Source organism: Ixodes scapularis, unplaced genomic scaffold (genome assembly GCF_016920785.2).
Source record: "Ixodes scapularis isolate PalLabHiFi unplaced genomic scaffold, ASM1692078v2 PGA_scaffold0__279_contigs__length_252992795, whole genome shotgun sequence".
Classification (NCBI taxonomy): domain Eukaryota; kingdom Metazoa; phylum Arthropoda; class Arachnida; order Ixodida; family Ixodidae; genus Ixodes; species Ixodes scapularis.
In genome coordinates, this window is record NW_024609835.1 from 159445243 (window position 1) to 159463279 (window position 18037).

Consider the following 18037-nt stretch of genomic DNA (forward strand, 5'->3'; position numbering starts at 1 on the left):
TTCTCTCGAAATCGCACTTCTGGTTGTTTGACATCTCCAGATGAATGGTGAGATCCTTTACGGCTTCGTCCAGCTGCGCCTTGAGCTTTGTGCACCCGTCCGAACGTTGCCTTGCTTTGCACTGCTCCAGGTCATCTTTGGACTCCTCAATGGCTTTCTGTAGCTTGTCCACGCGTTCCTGCGCCTCAGCCTTGCGCTGAAGCACCTCCTCCTTCATAGAGGGCAGCAGACGCTTGTATAGTGTCAGCGCCGCTTCGTTCTCTGTCACCTTCGTCGCACGCTCCTGCTCAACAAGAGGTGCTTCGTTTGACAAGTGTAGCTTCTCCTCAAACTCCTGACACATTTTCTCTGGGGCCTGCCTGTGTTTCTCCTTTTCCTCCAGCAGGTATGCCCCCATCTCCTCTGCCAACGCCTTCCCCTTCTCCACCACCTTGTTTGCCTCGGAAGCAGCAATGGCGCTACGTCGGGAAGCATCTTCTAAACCATGAATGGTGATGTGCATTGAAGTTATCTTGCCTGCCATTCGCTCGTTCACCTTAAGCAGAGCCTCCCGCTCCTTGTCGAAGTAGTCGATCTGTTGGTACGAGTCTCGCAGCAGCGTCTCCAGCAATGCCTTCTCGGCGAGCGTTACAGGTGAATCGCCCACCAAGCCTCGAGCCTCCGCTTCGCGCACGCCACAAAATTGGTTTCTTCTGTAAATCCAAGAGCTTGCTCAATGCGAGTACCGACGCCTGCTACAGGTTCCAGTGCTGGACACTCGAGAAGCAAATGTTGTAATGGCGGTGTGATCGCCTGGAAGGCGATCACACCGCCATCTATTGGTTCAGAATCACACTAACCAAGGGTGGGGTTGCACCTTAAAGGTTGGTTCACACAGGCATGTCCGTTTACGTTTTATTACATTATGTAATGAATGGCCGGGATATTCGTGCTTCGAATGTCACGTGTAATATATTGAGGTATTTAGCGCACAAGGTAGAGAGAAGAAGGACAGGACAGAAAAGAGCGCTACTCACAACTACGTTTACTGATAAGAAGGGAAGAGAAAAAAAACACCCAAATAATCCGCCGCAGACTCGTGCATCTGCCACAGCCCCGTGAGTGATAGCGGCTATACGGTTCCTCTCCTCACGAAGGATGTAGAAGGTATTACCGTTGAATCCGTAACGCTAACAAACAAGGAAAGGGAATTCCTTGAACAAACCACGAAGGGCCTGCACGAGCCTGGATGAACTATACTTCGTCTCACCTTAGTATGAACTATTGTTAGCCGCGCGTGCTAAAAGCGCGAGCTAGTCGCTTTCAATGAAGCCGCGGCGGCTGCACGAGCGCTCGTGCAGCAAGTGCTCTAGCCAAGGCTGTCACGGTTGGCCGCTCGCGTTAGCACAACCTTCGCGGTTAGTCCATGCTAGGGTGAGATGAAGTATAGTCGGTATCATTCACAGGGCTGTACCAGATGCACGAGTCTGCGGCAAATTATTTGGGTGTTTTCTTTCTCTTCCCTTCTTTTCAGTAAACGTAGTTGTGAGTAGCGCTCTTTTCTGTCCTGTCCTTCTTCTCTCTACCTTGTGCGCTAAATACCTCAATATGTTAGACTACCAACTAGCCCAAATGTCAACTTTACGTCACGTGTAATGTTGCTCCTTAAACAGGTTGCCGTGCTTCGTACGAAGTACAGGGGGCCTATGTTGCACGTTTTGGACTACCAGGAGACTAGAAAAAAGGAAGTGACGTAGGTGTGAATGAACGTATCTTAGCAGCACCACGTAACGCGCCATCAGCGACTCCACCAGTCAACATCCAAAGAGCATTGTTGACGTCGCTTCCTTCTCCCTAGTCTCCTGGGAGTCCAAAACGTGCACGTTTTGGACTCCCAGGAGACTTGGGAGAGAGAAGTGACATCAACGACTAGAGCAAACGCAGATTGGATGTTGACAGAAGAAAACAAAATCAACATCCAATCTGCATTTGCTGCGTTGTTGACGTCACTTCCTTCTCCCTAGTCTCCTGGGCGTCCAAAACGTGCAACATAGCCCCCCTGATGTCTCAGTGAATCTCGTCCTATAAGTGGATGTAAGCTCTTGTAACGTAATGTAGCGTAAGAAAACGGGGGTGTGTGAACCAGCCTCGATTCAGACAGCCCTGTTTTTTTACATTACGTTACAATAGGGTGCTTTCATGTGTGCTTCGCTTAGGGTGATGACGTCTGTGGTGTACTGGAACGAGGCACGCGGGGGCGCCACCCCAAAAGAAAAGACAAGTCGTCTTCTCTTTTGGGGTGGCGCCCCCGCGTGCCTTAGACGACGACGATGCCAAGAAGGGTGTACGATTACCAGCGACTACCACGTCCAGCATAAATTGCCTTCGCAACTTATAGGAGCTGTGCAACGATTTTGACGTTGAAAGAATTGGCATCTTCTATTTTTGAAATTGTTCACCTTGTCACAAGGGACAGAAAACACACCTCCTCCCTTCGAAATGTTGAGATTCCGCCGCGTAATCGCGAGGCAAAAATTAGAATATTCCCCGACCTGCAGCCGCGAGCGGCGGCCGTGAGAAACACGCGGCATGACGTCAATGGGGGTCTTGTAGAGAGATAGCAAGTTGTGCGAATACCTGCTCGACAAAAGGTAACTTTTTTATAAATCTTGTTGTTCCAACATAAATATAAATGCGTCAAAAACCTGGTATCATCGACAAAACTTTTATTATACGGAGTTTTAGTTGCGCCATCTATCCTATAGGTCCACAAAACCGTCAGCTCTAACTGCTACCGCGAACAGCCTCCAGAAGCCGGTGGGAAAGGGGGAGATGGCCGGACTGGCATGGCCGGACCCGGATGAGACTTTCCTCCATTCACCATATTGTTCGCGCTGCGCCCGCCAGCACGTGGTCACACGGTCGCGAGCGGATGAGTTCTCGCTGCTCACGGATGGCTCTACAGAGAGACCTTTACCGGAGCCCCGCGCCGCCCCATTGACGTCACAGCGCACGTGACTCGGAAGATGGTGAAGGAGTTGAGAGGCGCCGAAAACCTCAATCTTTGTCCATTTTTAAAATAAAAACTAGGACATGCAAGCAAAAGCGGTTTTTTGTTCTTTACTTCAGAAAGGTCGAGACACCAACTCCCAAATTATTTAAGCATAGCACTGAAACTGTCGCACAGCTCCTTTAATACGAGTACTTATTACTGGCGACGAGACACTGAAGTACCTACTGCAAAGCCATGGCTCACAAGGTGAGCATTGAGAGGTTCGAATCTACCGCTCCAAATGCTTGGATTGAATGTATCGAACACCTGAACAGCCTCTTCACCATTCACGAGGTACAAGACCCAGACATACGGCGAGGTGTGCTTACTGGAAAATATGGACCAGCGGCATACTCTGTGATGCGGGACCTCTGTTCGCAGGCGCTAGCATCGGGAACCGACTACGAGACTATCCTCGAGCGGATGAAAAATTATTCTTGTCCTAAATCACTGAAGACCCTACAATGCTTTCGTTTCCACAAGCGGGAACAGCAAGAGAACGAAACTTTCGCTACATACCTCAGCGCACTCCGTCGGCTGGGCGAAACCTGCGAGTATGGCGCTATGCTCAACGAGATGATCTGCGACCAGATTGTCTATGGCAGAGGTGGTCAGGCTGACCCGGCCTAAGAGCCGCAAGCGAAACCACGAAACTTCTAAGAGCCGCAGGGGGGGGGGGGGGGGGGGGGGCAAATTCAAATTTTGTTCAGAGTCTGACTGTACGTAAGGGGGCACAAGGCTGTACGACAGTACGTATAGGGTACAAGGCTGTCAAACCTCGAGCCGTACTTTATTCTGCCTGAAATCCCTTCTTTTTTTCCTGGGGAGCGGAAAGGGGCGGGGGGGGGGGGGGGGGGGGGTCCCTTGCGAGGGATTCGCGAGCCGCATTTGGACCAGCAAAGAGCCGCATGCGGCTCGCGAGCCGCGGTTTGGCCACCCCTGGTCTATGGTGTGAAAGACACCAAAGTACAAGACAAACGTTTGGCTACGAAAAACATGGATCCGCAAACTGCTCTGGAGCTGGCTACCGCTGCCGAGGCTGCCTCGCAAGGAACACTAGAGCTGCAAGCAAGATCGTCGCGGCCCAGAATTCAGCCTTGCAGAAACAGAAATTCTGACACCCCAGATTTAGACGCCTCGATCGTCAATGCTGTCCAGCGCGGCTCTCCTCGAAGACCTACGCAATCAAGCTCTTGTTTTCGCGGTGGAGGTCAGCACACACCATCCAAATGTCGGTTTAAAAGAGTCCTTTATCGCTACTGTAACAAGCTGGGCCATATCGAGAAGGTCTGCATGACCAAAGACAGAGAGCAACGACGAAATCCACAAGCAAGGTCGAACGAGTCTCATGCAACACACGCTGTGCAGGAAGGTCAAGTTGACAAACCACCTCGAATTAATGTGCACGCGGTGGAAAATAAAACTGTGCCTACGTATATGGTGATGGTGACTCTCAACGGAGTTTCTCTGGCCATGGAAGGGGACTGTGGAGCTGCCGTATCTATCATCAGTAAGGACACTTACAAGATGCTGGGAGCGGGGGTACATCCCCCGTTGACAAAAGATAACCATTTGCTTAAACCCTGTACACAGCAGAAATTACATTTTATCTTATATGAGCAACAGGTCCCATATCACATGCATCGGTGCTGTTTAAATACTTACATGTAGTAAAGTGCCTTTTTGTTGTCTTTATTAGGACGCCAAAGACAAGTGAGCACTCCCGGACAACTGTTGGGGTATCGTTGACCGCCCAGCCCGCCCATATGCCGTCCATCAAAAGATGAGAAACCATACTTTTCTGGTCACAAGAGGGTGCTCACCGTAAAGTTCCAGGCAGTGATGCGCGCAAACGGCATAATTTGTCAGCTGGACGAACTCTATCAAGACCATGGGCATGATGCAGGGGGGTCTAAGATGTTTTGCGTTGTTTTGTTTGACTCAATATTAGAATGTGTAAGCTGATCACAGTGAATCATATCCAAGCTTTTGTAATGAGCGGAATACTTGTCCACCTATGCTGAAAGGCACCTAGAAATATTTTAATAAAACAGCATTTACTAACTGCCATTTGACTTATCAGATATACGTGTGAATACTGCATCTAGTCAAATTACCGTGTTACTGTTGGCTTCAGCATTGTAAAAGCAGCCTGTATTGTGTGGTTTTCCATTATACCTACAGAAAACACCGTAGCACCGAAATGCGCCAAAAAACGCTGCGTTTCGTCCCGGCGCCGGAAGTGACGTCAAAGCGCAGGCGCAGAAGCGACGCAGACGCGGAGAGAGAGAGAGAGAGAGAAAACACCTTTATTGACGGAATATGAGAATCCCTTAGAGTGCGGTCCTCGTTGTGGGCGTCGTGGTGGCGACCTCCTTAGCCCTTTCCACCAAGGCGCTTTGCACCTCAGGGTCGGAGCTTCGGAGCGAGGTCTCCCACTCATCATGGGATGGGATTGAGGGAGAAGAGTCTTGTGGGCAAGCCCATATTACGTGAGGTAGAGTGGCTTTGTCTCCACATAGGGTGCATTCCGAGGTGGGGTACATTGAGGGGAAGATATGGGTGAGGATAGCGGGGTTAGGAAAAGTGCTCGTCTGGAGTTGGCGCCCACTATGGGCTTGCTCCAGTGTAAGGGACTTGTCGGCTGGCGGATACACGTGACGGGAGAGGAGGTAGTGTGTGATGATTTCATGAAAGCTGGATGGACGGTCCCTGGCGGTTCTGGCCCCGTGATAGGGATGGAGGCTAGACCCTGCCCGGATAGTTTATCCTCGGGCTTGTTCATGGGCCGCCTCGTTTCCCTCGAGACCAGCGTGTGCGGGTGTCCAGACCAGTCTGGCGGGGGTCTGGGGCGGGTTTCTGTGAAGAATTTTGAGCGCTGGCTTAGAAATGCGGCCAGCTGCGAAATTTTGAAGGGCGGTTTTAGAATCCATGATGATCACTGAAGGTGTTGGGATTACAGTGAAGGCGAGGGCTATGGCTACCTCCTCCGCCGTTTCTGGGTCAGTGGTCAGGACGGTGACGGCGTCGATGGGGGAGTGTAAGTTGTCAGTCACCGCCGCCGTGAAAGCCCCATGGTGCCTGTATTCTGCCGCGTCCACATATAGGACACCCGGGTTATCCCCGAAGGTTCTTTGCAGGGAAATAGCAGATTGTTTCCTGTGAGCAAGGTTGTGGGTGGGGTGGACGTTTCGAGGTAGCGGATTTGCTATAATTTTGTTGTGGATGTTGGGACTGATGGGGGATTTGTCTTGGACGAGCTTGTGACATCCACTGTTTAGGCTGGCGAGTATGTGCCTACAAGTGGGGGTGCGGGAGAGTCTAGTCAGTTGAGCAGCGCGATGTACTTCTATTAATTCGTCCAGGTAATTATGCAGACCGAGTCCTTCCAGTTTGGCAGTTGGAGTGCTAGGCGGTAGGCGTAGTGCTATTTTGTAGGCCTTGCGGATCAAGGTATTAACCTTATTGGTGAAGGCCGGCGTAGGTATGGGGCCGAGTATGTTAGCCGGCTTAGGACGAATGCCTGTAGGACGCGTATGCGATCCTGTTCATTGAGGCCTTTATGTTTATTTGTCACCCTTTTCAGTAGGCTTATTGTTTGATTAATCTGACTTTCTGTTCGCTCAAGGAATTTGTTATTGAGCCTATTCGCCTGGATCTGCAGTCCCAAGATTTTGAGCTCCGAGACCACAGGGATTGGCCTGCCATTGATTTGTAGTTCAATGTCCGCGTTTTTTTTTTTTTTTTTGTTTCCTAGTGTTGTGGGGCCGAAGTAGTATTATTTCGGATTTCGCCGAAGAGCAAGCGAGACCTGCTCTCTCTGCTTCCTCCGCTACTATCTCAACCCCTTTTTGTAGTGTTTCTTCTATATGGGCGTCACTCCCTCTGCCGTGTGTTGCCAGATGGCAGTGTTGCCAGATGGTCCCAACAAAAAACCGCCAAACGGCCGGGGGATATAGCCCAAATATAGCCAAACCCCTAAACAAAAAATAGCCCAAAATAGCCAAACACAACTACATCGTTTTTATTAAAGATTTTTGCCGACATTTCACATTGTCAGTCATCAAACGATTCGCACTCTTTCGCGTACATGACATCCCTTGTGAACTTCTCTAAAAAAGCCTCAGACGGTTGGAAATCCGTGCAGCAGCATTTACCGTTGCTGCGTAGACCATACTTTACGTGCAAGACATTCTCCAGCGTGTCAATGCTCATCTGATTCCGCAGATCGGTCTTCGTAAGAGTCACTTGGCTGAACACGCGCTCAACAGCTGCGTTTGACATAGGTAGTGTCAACATAGCGAGTGCAACATCGGACAACATTGGGAACAGTCGGTTTCCAGCGCAATCAGTCTCACTCGACACACGAATCCAGAACTTACAAACTGTCTCTTCCTGTAGCTCTTTCAGTTTCATTTGTAAGAGACGGTACTCTGACTCTACTAAGCTGACGTCGGCTGATCGAATCAGACTCGAAAAGGCTTTAAAAAAAATCATGAAACGGCAGGTTCTCCATTGAGCTGCACCGCAGAAGGTGGAGGTTCTCGAGAACGCTCATATCTGAAGGGAATCGCTTGAGAACTGATTTAACACATTCCACAAGAAACGGCCTACATCGCTCTAACAACCCAGTCTTAACATCCTCAGAGAGTGGACCTTTCTAGACTATCCCGAAACACTCCGCCCATGTCACAGGCTCTAACGTGCATGATGTGCGCTTCCCAGTCCGATCCGGGCGACGCATGATTGGGCAAGACGACACGCAACATCATACACTTCACGAACGACAGCAAGTCACTGTACAACTTAGACGGGTCCGGATTCTCGCTCTGAAACAATTTGTTCATGCGGTCAAACTCGTCAATGATGGGGCTGAGGAACTTCAACAGCAGCAGGTTAAGATCATCATTGAACATGTCGCTAAGCACTTTAGCTGTATAGCAGCGCTCTGTTGTTTTTGCAAACTCAAAATGAGTCTTCAATTCTACCCATTGGTCAAGGACCGTACGAATGGCGCCCGCAATACTAAGCCACCGCGTGCCAGACAGCCCGACTAACTTCTTGGGCCTGTCACCAGAATTGATGGCAGCGAACACAGCGTGATACTCCTGCTGCCGTTTAGGCGAGTGAGCGAATTAGTTGAAGCATTCACGTACAAGAAAATCAACTTGTGTGGGCAAAACAGAAACCGCTTCGTTGCACGCAAGGTGCAACGAGTGACAAACGCACCTAACCAATATTAGGCCACTGTTAACTTCTTTCATGCGAGTGAACAGGCTGTTGTTTCGCCCACACATAACACTAGCGCCGTCAGTGCCAATGCCAACGCAATTTTCTAGAGCGAGGTCACAGGATGAAAGAAACCTACTTAAACTCGAAAATAAGCCTCCAGACGTCGCGTCGTAAATAGGCACAAGGCCCAAGAATGACGTGCAAAAAGAGTTTGTTTTCCTAGAATAGTGCCTCGACACGACAGCGAGTTCCTTAGTGGCAGACACATCTGTGCTCTCGTCAAGTAGAAGAGAGTACTTGCACGCCTTCATGTCACTGAGTATAATTTCTTTAAATGTTGGTCCAAGTACCTTGGTAATGAGCGATGTGCATTTCGTGCGGCCCATAGACAGGGCAGCCGCAGTCACAGAGTCCTTGAAGCAGTTCTTCAGCAAGGGTGTCAGATGGTCTGCCGTCATGATCGAGCTGTGGACGGCAACATGGGCAGCCAGGCGGAGCTCGACCGTCTTGAGTTGGCGATTTGCTTGCTGGCTCTGGGTCCGGAGCTCCAACTGAACGAAGTTGTCCGGTGGTCCAGGTCGAATGGCTGCTGCAGCAAGCTGCATGTTTCTTTGATGTTTTGCCCTGGTTTTGTGGGCTTTCAGGTCCTGCACATGTCACCGTAGCTCGGCCTTGCATACGCGATAATATGCCATGTCCCCAGACGATGACTGCATCAGCCAATCTGCACACACAATAGAAATATTCCACCACAGGTCAACCTAATTTCAACCAAATGTAAGCTCAATATTGAGGAAAAAAGCAAGCAATGGACACATATATACGATGAAATAAACGAATGATTATCATGGCACACATACCTTTGAAATCTGGGCCTCTCTCCCATTCCTTCTTGTAGGACCTCGAGTACTTCGCCCATTTGCCCATAGCTGACGCAGACGTTGTAACAAAATGACGATCTGCATCTGGCCTCGATGTGCTGGCAGCCTTATATAGCCAGGAGACTTTCACTCCATCACAAAGGGATCATTCGGGATGTATAGGAATGCGCTGTGTAGGGTAGACCGACCTTACAACCAAACTAACTTCAAACAATATCTACACAGTTTTCTTTGAATTTCTTTTGTCCACCAGATAACGCAGCCCGACCTTACGGAAAGAGGTGGCGGCGGTAGGTGGACGATTCACCCACGAACCCTAAACCAATTAGAGTTATTGTAAACCCAAGCTTTCTTAGGAAGATAAGAGACAATGATCCAAAAAATCTTCTAAAAGTGGTTTCTGGGAGAAAGACAAATAGGTTTTATGAAATACAAAATACACAAAGACAGCTTTATTGTGAAGCCCTAGAGGGGACATGATCATACAGTAAAAAAAAGAGAATAAAGAAGCAGATTCCGGTTCACGCTATTTCTGATTCTGTTGTTCTTGTTTGCGGTAGGTGACTACTGGCGCGGAATTCTCATTTTTACGACCTTGGGTGCTTTCTCACAATAGGCACCGAAGCAGCATTTGGAGATTTCAGTCTAGGTCCGGGTAGAAGACAAGCTACCGGGCCTCCAGTGCGCTGTGGGCTGTGGGGAGATCAACTTTGCAAGCATTGCATATCTGCGCATTGTGAAAACCTCGAAGCTTTTAGAAGTTTGAAGCCTTTCTCCTTCCTCTCTCTCCTCTCGACTGGCCGAAAGAGAAAGAATTTTTTTCGAAACTGATAAGAAGTTCGAAAATTAACTAGTCGAACCTCAAAATTCCACGGCGAACCTGAGGTTCGACAAATGTTCGCCGCCTAATAGGGAGTTTTAGTAGATCGTTCCGATACCTCCGATGGGATCCGGACATTTCGGTGTAGGACATTTCGGTGTAGGACGTTTCGGTGCGGACATTTCGGTGCACGGAAATTTCGGTGCACGGATATTTCGGTGTACGGACTTTTCGGTGTACGGTCGCTTCGGTGCACGGAAATTTCGGTGTAAATTTGAAGTTCGGGAAGTTGAACTTACTTGCAGTTATTCGTTATTAAGACATATTAAGACTCGTTATTAAGACATACATACCTTAAACAAGTTAAATTACTTTCCTCTTTCACACTACGAGGATATTTTCCTAGCTAGCAGGTGTATAGCTAAACACAAACTTATTCGCTTGTCTGACTTTATTCCTGATGGAATGCTCTTTCTGGAAAGTAGCTCGAGATTGTAGGCCTTCTGAATACTATAGAAACAGGTAAAGATACACATCATAGGTTAGTCGTGGGTTTCATTATCAAGCGAAAGTCCGAAGCCAAATGCATTCAGAAGCAAAATAGTACACAAAATGTAATGTGGACCACTTTTATTTACAAAAGGCACATGGCCCGGGACCTAGAACGACACGTTGCGGGCAACTCCCCTAAGGAAGCGTTGCACATCACTAGCGTCGTATTCTCTAGCAAGTGTCTTTAACCGTTCTGCAGCCTTCGCGTATTTCGAGGCCTGCTTGAAGCGCTGGCCCATCTCGAGTCTTCCAAGCCGGTGAAGTTGCAGGGCGTCTTCTCGTTGTAGCACCTCCAAGAATCTCCAGAGAGTTGGGTGCGAGCACTGAACATGAGCTTGGAAGCTCCGGTGCCAGGCTTCCACTGAGTTCGTGGTCTTGGAGCCGCCCTGGAGAACGGTGTCGTGGTGGTTCCATAGCTTAATTGGAAACTGCGCATCTCTTCTGCCCCGTGCCGTTAGCCGCCCAATAAACACATCCTCGAAGTAGTCGACCACCGGGAGAAGTTCTGCGCGGATGCTGGACGCAAGCTCGGTGAATGCCCCCTCCACGTCGTCCTGGGGCACAATTGCAAGAGCTGGGATCATGCGAGCTTCCAGGTTTATGTCGGAGTCAAAAGCATACAGCTCCTGTAGTCCTTCCGACTGAAGTCTGCGGTAGACACATTGCGACAGGTGAAAAAAACACCCGCGCACGTCGGCGCTTGGGAAGACCGCCCTGAAAGCGTTGATAGCCGCCAGTTCGTAATCCACTGTGACGGTCCTTGGCTCGCAATCTCCCCCACACTCGGCGTTAAGGGTGTTCAGGGCTCGCGTATACGTCCCACAGTCTTTCCGCGTTAGCAAAATGTATGCCGCAGGCAGGATGGAGCCGCCCACTTCGCAGTGTAGACTGTAAACCTGGTAAAACAACTCAGGCGCAACCTTGAACGTCCCGTCGGCGAACCACTTCTTAGATGTTCGGAGTACATCCACCATCTGCGGGCTGCAGAAGATAAGGAAACGGTCCTGGTCTTGCACACCGGAGTCATGCAACAGGAATCTGGACCCGTCAATCTTCGACGCGTACTGCGCAGGGATGACGACGTCTTCTAAGCGTGAAGGGAGAGGCATCGGCCGTTGCTCCATCGCCCGCGCCCTCCTGCATGCAAAAAAGTTGGAAATATTATTGCTGTCACGTTTCAACTATAGGGCGGTTACTCATTATTATTTTACTATATTTTCAATTTTAAAAATGTTTAGGCTAGCCCGATGATAAACTGGACATCTCCATAGCATATGAGGTGGCATATATTTTGCTAAGGTAGCAAAGATGTTAATTCGTAACATTCGTGTATAACACTTACCTTAATGTTCTCTTAAAGGGCTGCTCCACCGATTTTTTCATTGTCTCCGATTTGCTTGAAATTTTGTTAAACTAACCAACAAACATCGCGAAAATAGTATCCCAAATATTAGGTCAAAATATTGTTTTTTCGCGAAGTTATTGAATTTACAGTTTTGGTCCTCACCGTGTTTTTCAAGCTCGAAGTCTCTACTGGCAACAGTGAAAAAGTGACGTCAGTGGAAGGCAGGGGTTCACTCTTTGGGCTGTAGATTTTGTTTTAAACTGATTCGAAGCAGTTTCATGGTGTCAAATGAATGCTTGGGAAGCTCGCTGCAGTACCCGCGCTCCAGCACGGAGCAAATGATCGGCATATTCTATTTTTTGGCTGCTTGCTCGACTGGCAAGCCTGCCTGCCACTGACGTCACGGCCCTGAAAAGCGCGCGTATATTTGAATGTTGGTTTTTGCATCATTTTCATTTGCCGATTTCGCAATAACTATTATGAATTTCGCGATTCTGAATAGCATACCGGAGAGAGTAAAGGCCGGGGAGTCATAAAATATAGTTAGTTGAGGTAGCTCAAAAAATCGGTGGAGTACCCCTTTAACAGTGTCCTGAGGCGGTAAGTAACTGCAAGCTTCCGGTGTCATCTCGGCCACCAGGCGTCCGACGATGGCTTGATTGGGTTCCTCAGTCGTCCGTGCTCTTTCCTTCATTGATGAGTACGCCAACTTGGCCTCTTGGTCCAGTCGGCTGGGAGCATGGCTGTGTTCGTTGATCAGCTTGACAACTTCTTCGTCAATAGTGTGAGCCCTTGCTTTACACTCCAGTTTCCGGCTACATTGCCAGTATGTCTGCGAGGAATAGGCGTTTTTATAAATTATAACTTAGCTAAAGACAGGAAGAGTCGGCGTAACAATCTTCGTACTATTAAAAAAAGATCGCATTTGAATCGCAAACTCAGTGAAAGGCTCACCTTTTCTTTGAAGCAACGTTCCTTGTCATACTCGAAGCCTTCGTGCAGAAGTTTCAGCCCACCGCGGTTACTTCGCAAGTACACAGCCATTTCAGGGAAGTGACGAGTTAGTTTGCACCAACACTGGTTGGCATACGACGAGGCGACACACAAGTGAGTCACCAATAGGGGCGTGTCCTCTAAAACCGGAAGTTCTCCCCCCTCCCTCCGCTTCACATCTGCGGCGTTATGTCCTCTCCTGGACCTTCCTTCCTTTATGATAGAATGCGAAAAATTAACTGGAAAGGGCAGAAATAACTGGTGACATAAGACCAAATGCAGGGGTGCCCCCCTTTTCGCACCTCACCCGCTGAAGGCGAAACAAAAGAAAACGAATTCCTGCCTTGTTTGTCCGTATTGTCAATTTCTCCATAATTCTTCTAGGAGAGAAAAAAGGTTTGTTGAATGGAACGGCTTTACAAAAGGCAATTCCAGTGATAAGCCTATATCCGGACAAGCTATCTTGGGTTGATGGTTGGACACCGCAGGAGCATAACATAGCAGCCGAACAAAGGGTAGACTTACCTCCTCCCCCCCTGCCCCTACTCTTCCCGCTCTAAAATAGTGATCTTAAAAAAAAAAAAGAAATCGGCATACCCTTATTTGTGTTTTTCGGTTTAGACCAAAAACTACTTATAGCATATAACTAGGATTCCATGCTTTCGGAGTTTAGCTTTCGTCAAATTTGGAGGTTTTTTTGTGTTTTCTTTTCTCAAAAATCTGGCATTTACCGGCGTTTATTTTCGGTAAATACTGAATTCTCAGAAATTACGAGTTTATCGAATTTTATTTCTGGTCAATTTCCAGATCTCCGAAAATGGTGAACAAAATAAAAAGAAGCTATTCACACTTCGACGGATGAAGACACCGAAATTCACTTTTATTGCACGAACTTTACAGCTGGTGCAATCACGGTTGTTAGGAACTCTATCTCAGAGCTTGCTGTAATAGGTGCCGTCATATTTCGTCAGCTATTGTCGCTGATGGCACGCATATTGACGAGATGAGCCTCTTTTGGCAATTATACAAGTTTTGGAAGGGCACTGGTGAGCGCTCTTGGTACCGTTTTATATTAGAACTAATATTTTTTGTGCTTTGACTTCGATATTGGAGTTTTTCAGATAAACCCGAATCAACGAAAATTTTAGCCGGCGAGTGCTTTTCAGAGTTTTTCGGATATATCCGAAAACACGGAGTCCTACCTATAACTACTCCTGGCGGCGGCCCCGTTCTTCGAAGCATCGTGTTGAGCTTCGTCCATGGCTTTGTCCTGAAGCCCGTATAAAGTTTCATCTTTCCGCTAAAGGCGAATCAGACCAACAAAGTCACCTCCTTGTTCGTTTTAACCAACACCGGTTGGTATACGACGAGGCGACACGCAAATATCAGATGCTTATCATATAACATCGAGTTCTCAAAGTGTAAGGTTAAGGTAAGGCAAGTTTCTGGCATTGTTGACCCTTTTCGTCACAAGTTCCCCGATCCCGGCTTCCCGAAAGAGGCGCACGGTTATCAACCTTTGTCGGAGGCGATAAGACTAGCGTTTATCCCCGTTTCTAAAAAAAGATGGCTGTCTTCAGAACACAAAAAGTTAGAGAAGCAGAAAGGTCCATTGTTCTGTCAACTACAAAGAATGAACCAAAAGGAGGGAAAAGTTTCTTATGAATGCCGAAGCGTTCTCTGTAGCGTTCGAGGAAACAAAGCTGAACAGAGGAAGAATTACTTTTTCGTATCAACTTGGGGGCGAAAGATAAATACTACAAGGGCGAGAAAACCAAATCTTGGGTGTCCCTTTTGTGTTCAACGACCATGCACCGAAATATCCATACACCGAAATGTCCATGCACCGAAAAGTCCCTACACCGAAATGTCTTGCACCGAAAAGGCCGCACACCGAGAAGTCCGCACCGAAAGTTCCTACACCGAAATGTCCTACACCGAAATGTCCTAGACCCACCTCCGATAGCCCCGATAACGATACTATGCATGCGCAAGGGAGGCGGCGGCGAAGTATCGGGATATCGTTATCGGAGTCATGGGAACGATCTACTAAAACTCTCTAATAGAGAGTTTTAGTAGATCGTTCCCATGACTCCGATAACGATACCCGATACTCCGGCACCGCCTCCCCTGTGCATTCATAGTATCGCTATCGGGGCTATCGGAGGTATCGGAACGATCTACTAAAACTCTCTAATATCTCTGCCCTTTCTGTTCCGCGCTACTGTATTTGTCACCGTTCCGTGCGCTCCTCCTCACGTTTTTCCTGCAGCCGCGTGCCCTAGCTATGGCTCCGTCGTCGAGGAGGCTAGGACAGCGCCTCTGCCCCCTGCAGCCCATGCTGCGGAAATAACATTACAAACAAGTCACAGATAGAGTTACCGGAACATTCGTGTCTCGAATGTCACGTTCCATGGCTATGGTTTTGAATTGGTGGTTACGCTTTATATGAAGCGCATATGTCCCGGTGACTTGTGGCGTAAGCAGCGTCGTAAATTGTTTTGTAACGTACCGCTTTCGCACTCTCGCTCCGTTCTATGGAAAGCGGAGTCTCCATTGCGCATGCGCGGCCCGCTCTGGGATTTGAGCGTGGAGCGTGAGCTCCGCTTACCTCGCCGTTTTAGGAAGCGTGTTCCACTCTCAGTACAGTTTTAGTAGATGGTACGTGTTTTTCTGGAAGGGCATTCAAAGTGGAAGCTCGCAACTTAGAAGCACTCTTGGGAGCGCGCTTGGCCGGTATTGACCTCGCTGCACAAAGATGTCTACGTATAGACTTCGTTTGAAACGGCGTCCTCCAGAAAACGTTCCGCGGTAATCCGGAACCTCTGGCTGCTTCTGAAAATCGCTGGTCGCAATCCTTTCGCGGCCCTTGAACGGCGGGAACAAGTGTTGCCCTTTCGAGCAGTCAGCAAACGGACAGAGATTTTTAGGTTACTTCAGGCAGCAAAACACTGCAAATGAGCGAAAGTGAGTGCTTTATTTATATCTCTCCTTTTTTTATTTTCCATGTAAAAGGAACTATTTTTTGTTTGTATGCTTTGGTTTGTGGTAGGGTACCTTGGCATTTATATACACTGCGCAAAACCGTTAGCTCGAACAATCAATGCCCTAGACATACTAACCCTGGAACTAGGGGACAAAAAGGGACGGACAGACACGAAACCTCAATCAATGCCCTTGATCCGAGCCCAGCCCTGAAGCCAACCACGGTGTGTAGGAACAGGTCTGCATCATTCATGTGGTTGGTCAGCCTATCTAGGATTATGTGTTCCATTAGTTTACATAAGCAGAATGTGAGAAAAATAGGTCTTAGGTGTTCCAGGGTGAGGGGTTTCCCTGGCTTGGGGATTAGAATAACTTTTGCGTGTTTCCACGACTCGTTAATCCTCCCCTCTCTCCAGCATGTGTTGCTGTAGTTCAGAGGTGGCCAAGCTGCGGCTCGCGAGCTGCATGCGGCTCTTCGCGTGTTAAAGTGCGGCTCGCGGCTCCCTCCCCAGCCCCGTACCCCCCCCCCCCCCCCCCTTCCACTTCCACGCCTCCCTCCCGGTCACACAAGCACTTGCCCAAATGGAGAAATGGAGAAATGGAACGCGTTTTACATCGAATGACAGGCTGCGGTTTGGTAGTCTTATGCTACAGCTACCTTACGTACACTTTGAGTTCTTTTGACTCGGATTGATTGAAAGTAATTCGAGTTTTGTTTTTATCCCAGAACAAAAGTTTGCACCCCCCCTCCGCCCCCCCCCCCCCCCCTTCCCCCGGCGGCTCTTGGAAGTTTCGTGTTTCTGTTTGCGGCTTTTAGGCCGGGTCAGCCGGGCCACCCCTGAAATTTTGTAGTTGGTGATGTCTGTAATGGATGAGTCATCAAGGTTGCGGAGGGTAAGTTGGTTATTCCGTCCGGTCCTGGCGCCGAGTTGGGTTTGAGTTTGGATATTGCCAACCTCACCTCCGCCTCGGCGATTTCTCGGTCCATATTGGTGTTTTGCTGCCCAGGGTAGGGAGGGAGTGCATTTTGGGGCCCGGTCGGTAGGTATTTTTCGGTAGCTTGATCGAGCAAATCTTGATCCGAGCCCGAGAAAATTTGTACAAGTTTAGTCATGCGATTCTTTTGTTCCGATTTGCCTTGATCCGGATCAAGGAGGTGTCGTAAGAGGATCCAGGTAATTTTCAGCCCAAGGTTACCGCGCAGTTGATCGCAGATCTGTCCCCATTGGTCTCGCACCAGTGAACTCGCGTGTGAGCTGATTTGTCTCTCCAACTGGGACAGTTTGGTTTTCAATTTACGGTTGTGTTTGTTCTTCCTCCATCTTTTTAGAATGCTACTGTAGGCTTCCCATATATGTTGTAGATGGGAGTCTACCGTTTCCGATGGAATACTCGGGTCTAGCTCTTTGGTGGCTCCTCTGACATCCCTCAGCAGCTGATTAGTCCACTGATTGATATCGTCGATCTGTTCGTGTCTGCTTCTGTTTTCTGTGGCGTTGGACTCTCTGACTGCTCTGAAGCTTTCCCATTCAACCAGGGTTCTTTGCTTGAGGGTGCGAGTAAGCCTCAGGTTGGGGGATAGTGTTGTGCTTATGATGAGATGATCACTGCTTAGGCTGTGTTCAGTGACCGTGCTCGTGAGCTGGTTGATGCGTGATGAGAGGGTGAGATCTGGTGTTGTGTCTCTTGAACACTGTTGCCTATGCTTGTGGGTGCTGTTGGATTGGTCTCTAATGTGAGGTGATGTGATTGTATCTGTAGCAAGAGGTCTCTGCCCTTGGAACTGCAGCTCTGGTAGCCCCACGCGGTGTGCGCGGTATTAAAGTCTCCAACTATTAGGAGAGCGCGTGGGCCCGCCTCTTTTCTTGCGAGCGAGAATAGCTGGTTGAATCGATGTGTCCTGCCCTGATTATTTGGGGAGCTGTATACGTTTAAGACACCCATATCTTAGACCCACCTCGCTTCGGGGGATAGACTGTTACTAAATCATGAGGGATGTCTATACTGTCGAATTGGTGCCGCGATGCGGGGATGTTTCTGTGCACCAGGACGGCGGTCTTGCCATTTTCTTTCCCCTGGTAGGCTTTATACCCCGGTAACTTGACCTGCGTTTCTACTTCCTGGAGTGCGATTATATCCGGGGGAGATTCGGCGTTTTGTACTAAAAGCTGCAGATTCGCTCGCTTCTGCTTGTAACC

The 18037-nt window shown here is 48.8% G+C and overlaps 2 protein-coding genes and 1 pseudogene across 2 annotated transcripts; all 3 read right to left on the reverse strand.

Moving 5' to 3' along the window:
• Nucleotides 1–7674: 7674 nt before the first annotated feature.
• Nucleotides 7675–8868, reverse strand: LOC121837651 (annotated as a pseudogene).
• Nucleotides 8869–10623: 1755 nt separating this feature from the next.
• LOC120840249 lies at nucleotides 10624–11116 on the reverse strand. Its single transcript, XM_040210659.3, has one exon. The coding sequence runs from the start codon at nucleotides 11098–11100 to the stop codon at nucleotides 10624–10626; it is 477 nt and encodes a 158-aa protein (XP_040066593.1). The 5' UTR covers nucleotides 11101–11116.
• Nucleotides 11117–11750: 634 nt separating this feature from the next.
• On the reverse strand, nucleotides 11751–12951 carry LOC121837654 (FLYWCH-type zinc finger-containing protein 1-like). Its single transcript, XM_042293352.1, has 3 exons — nucleotides 12816–12951; nucleotides 12439–12693; nucleotides 11751–11810 (listed from the first exon to the last, which is right to left on the reverse strand). Exons 1-3 carry the CDS (start codon nucleotides 12903–12905, stop codon nucleotides 11751–11753), a joined length of 405 nt encoding a protein of 134 aa, XP_042149286.1. The 5' UTR covers nucleotides 12906–12951.
• Between the last annotated feature and the right edge of the window lie 5086 nt (nucleotides 12952–18037).

Excerpts from the sequence above, each read along its gene's own strand:
- LOC120840249 (XM_040210659.3), bottom strand. The coding sequence starts at position 11,100 with ATGATCCCAGCTCTTGCAATTGTGCCCCAGGACGACGTGGAGGGGGCA.
- LOC121837654 (XM_042293352.1), bottom strand. The coding sequence starts at position 12,905 with ATGGCTGTGTACTTGCGAAGTAACCGCGGTGGGCTGAAACTTCTGCAC. Across the intron at positions 12,694-12,815 it reads AACGTTGCTTCAAAGAAAAG|ACATACTGGCAATGTAGCCG; the intron begins GTGAGCCTTTCA and ends TATTCCTCGCAG. Across the intron at positions 11,811-12,438 it reads CTCAGGACACTGTTAAAGGG|CAAAATATATGCCACCTCAT; the intron begins GTACTCCACCGA and ends TTGCTACCTTAG.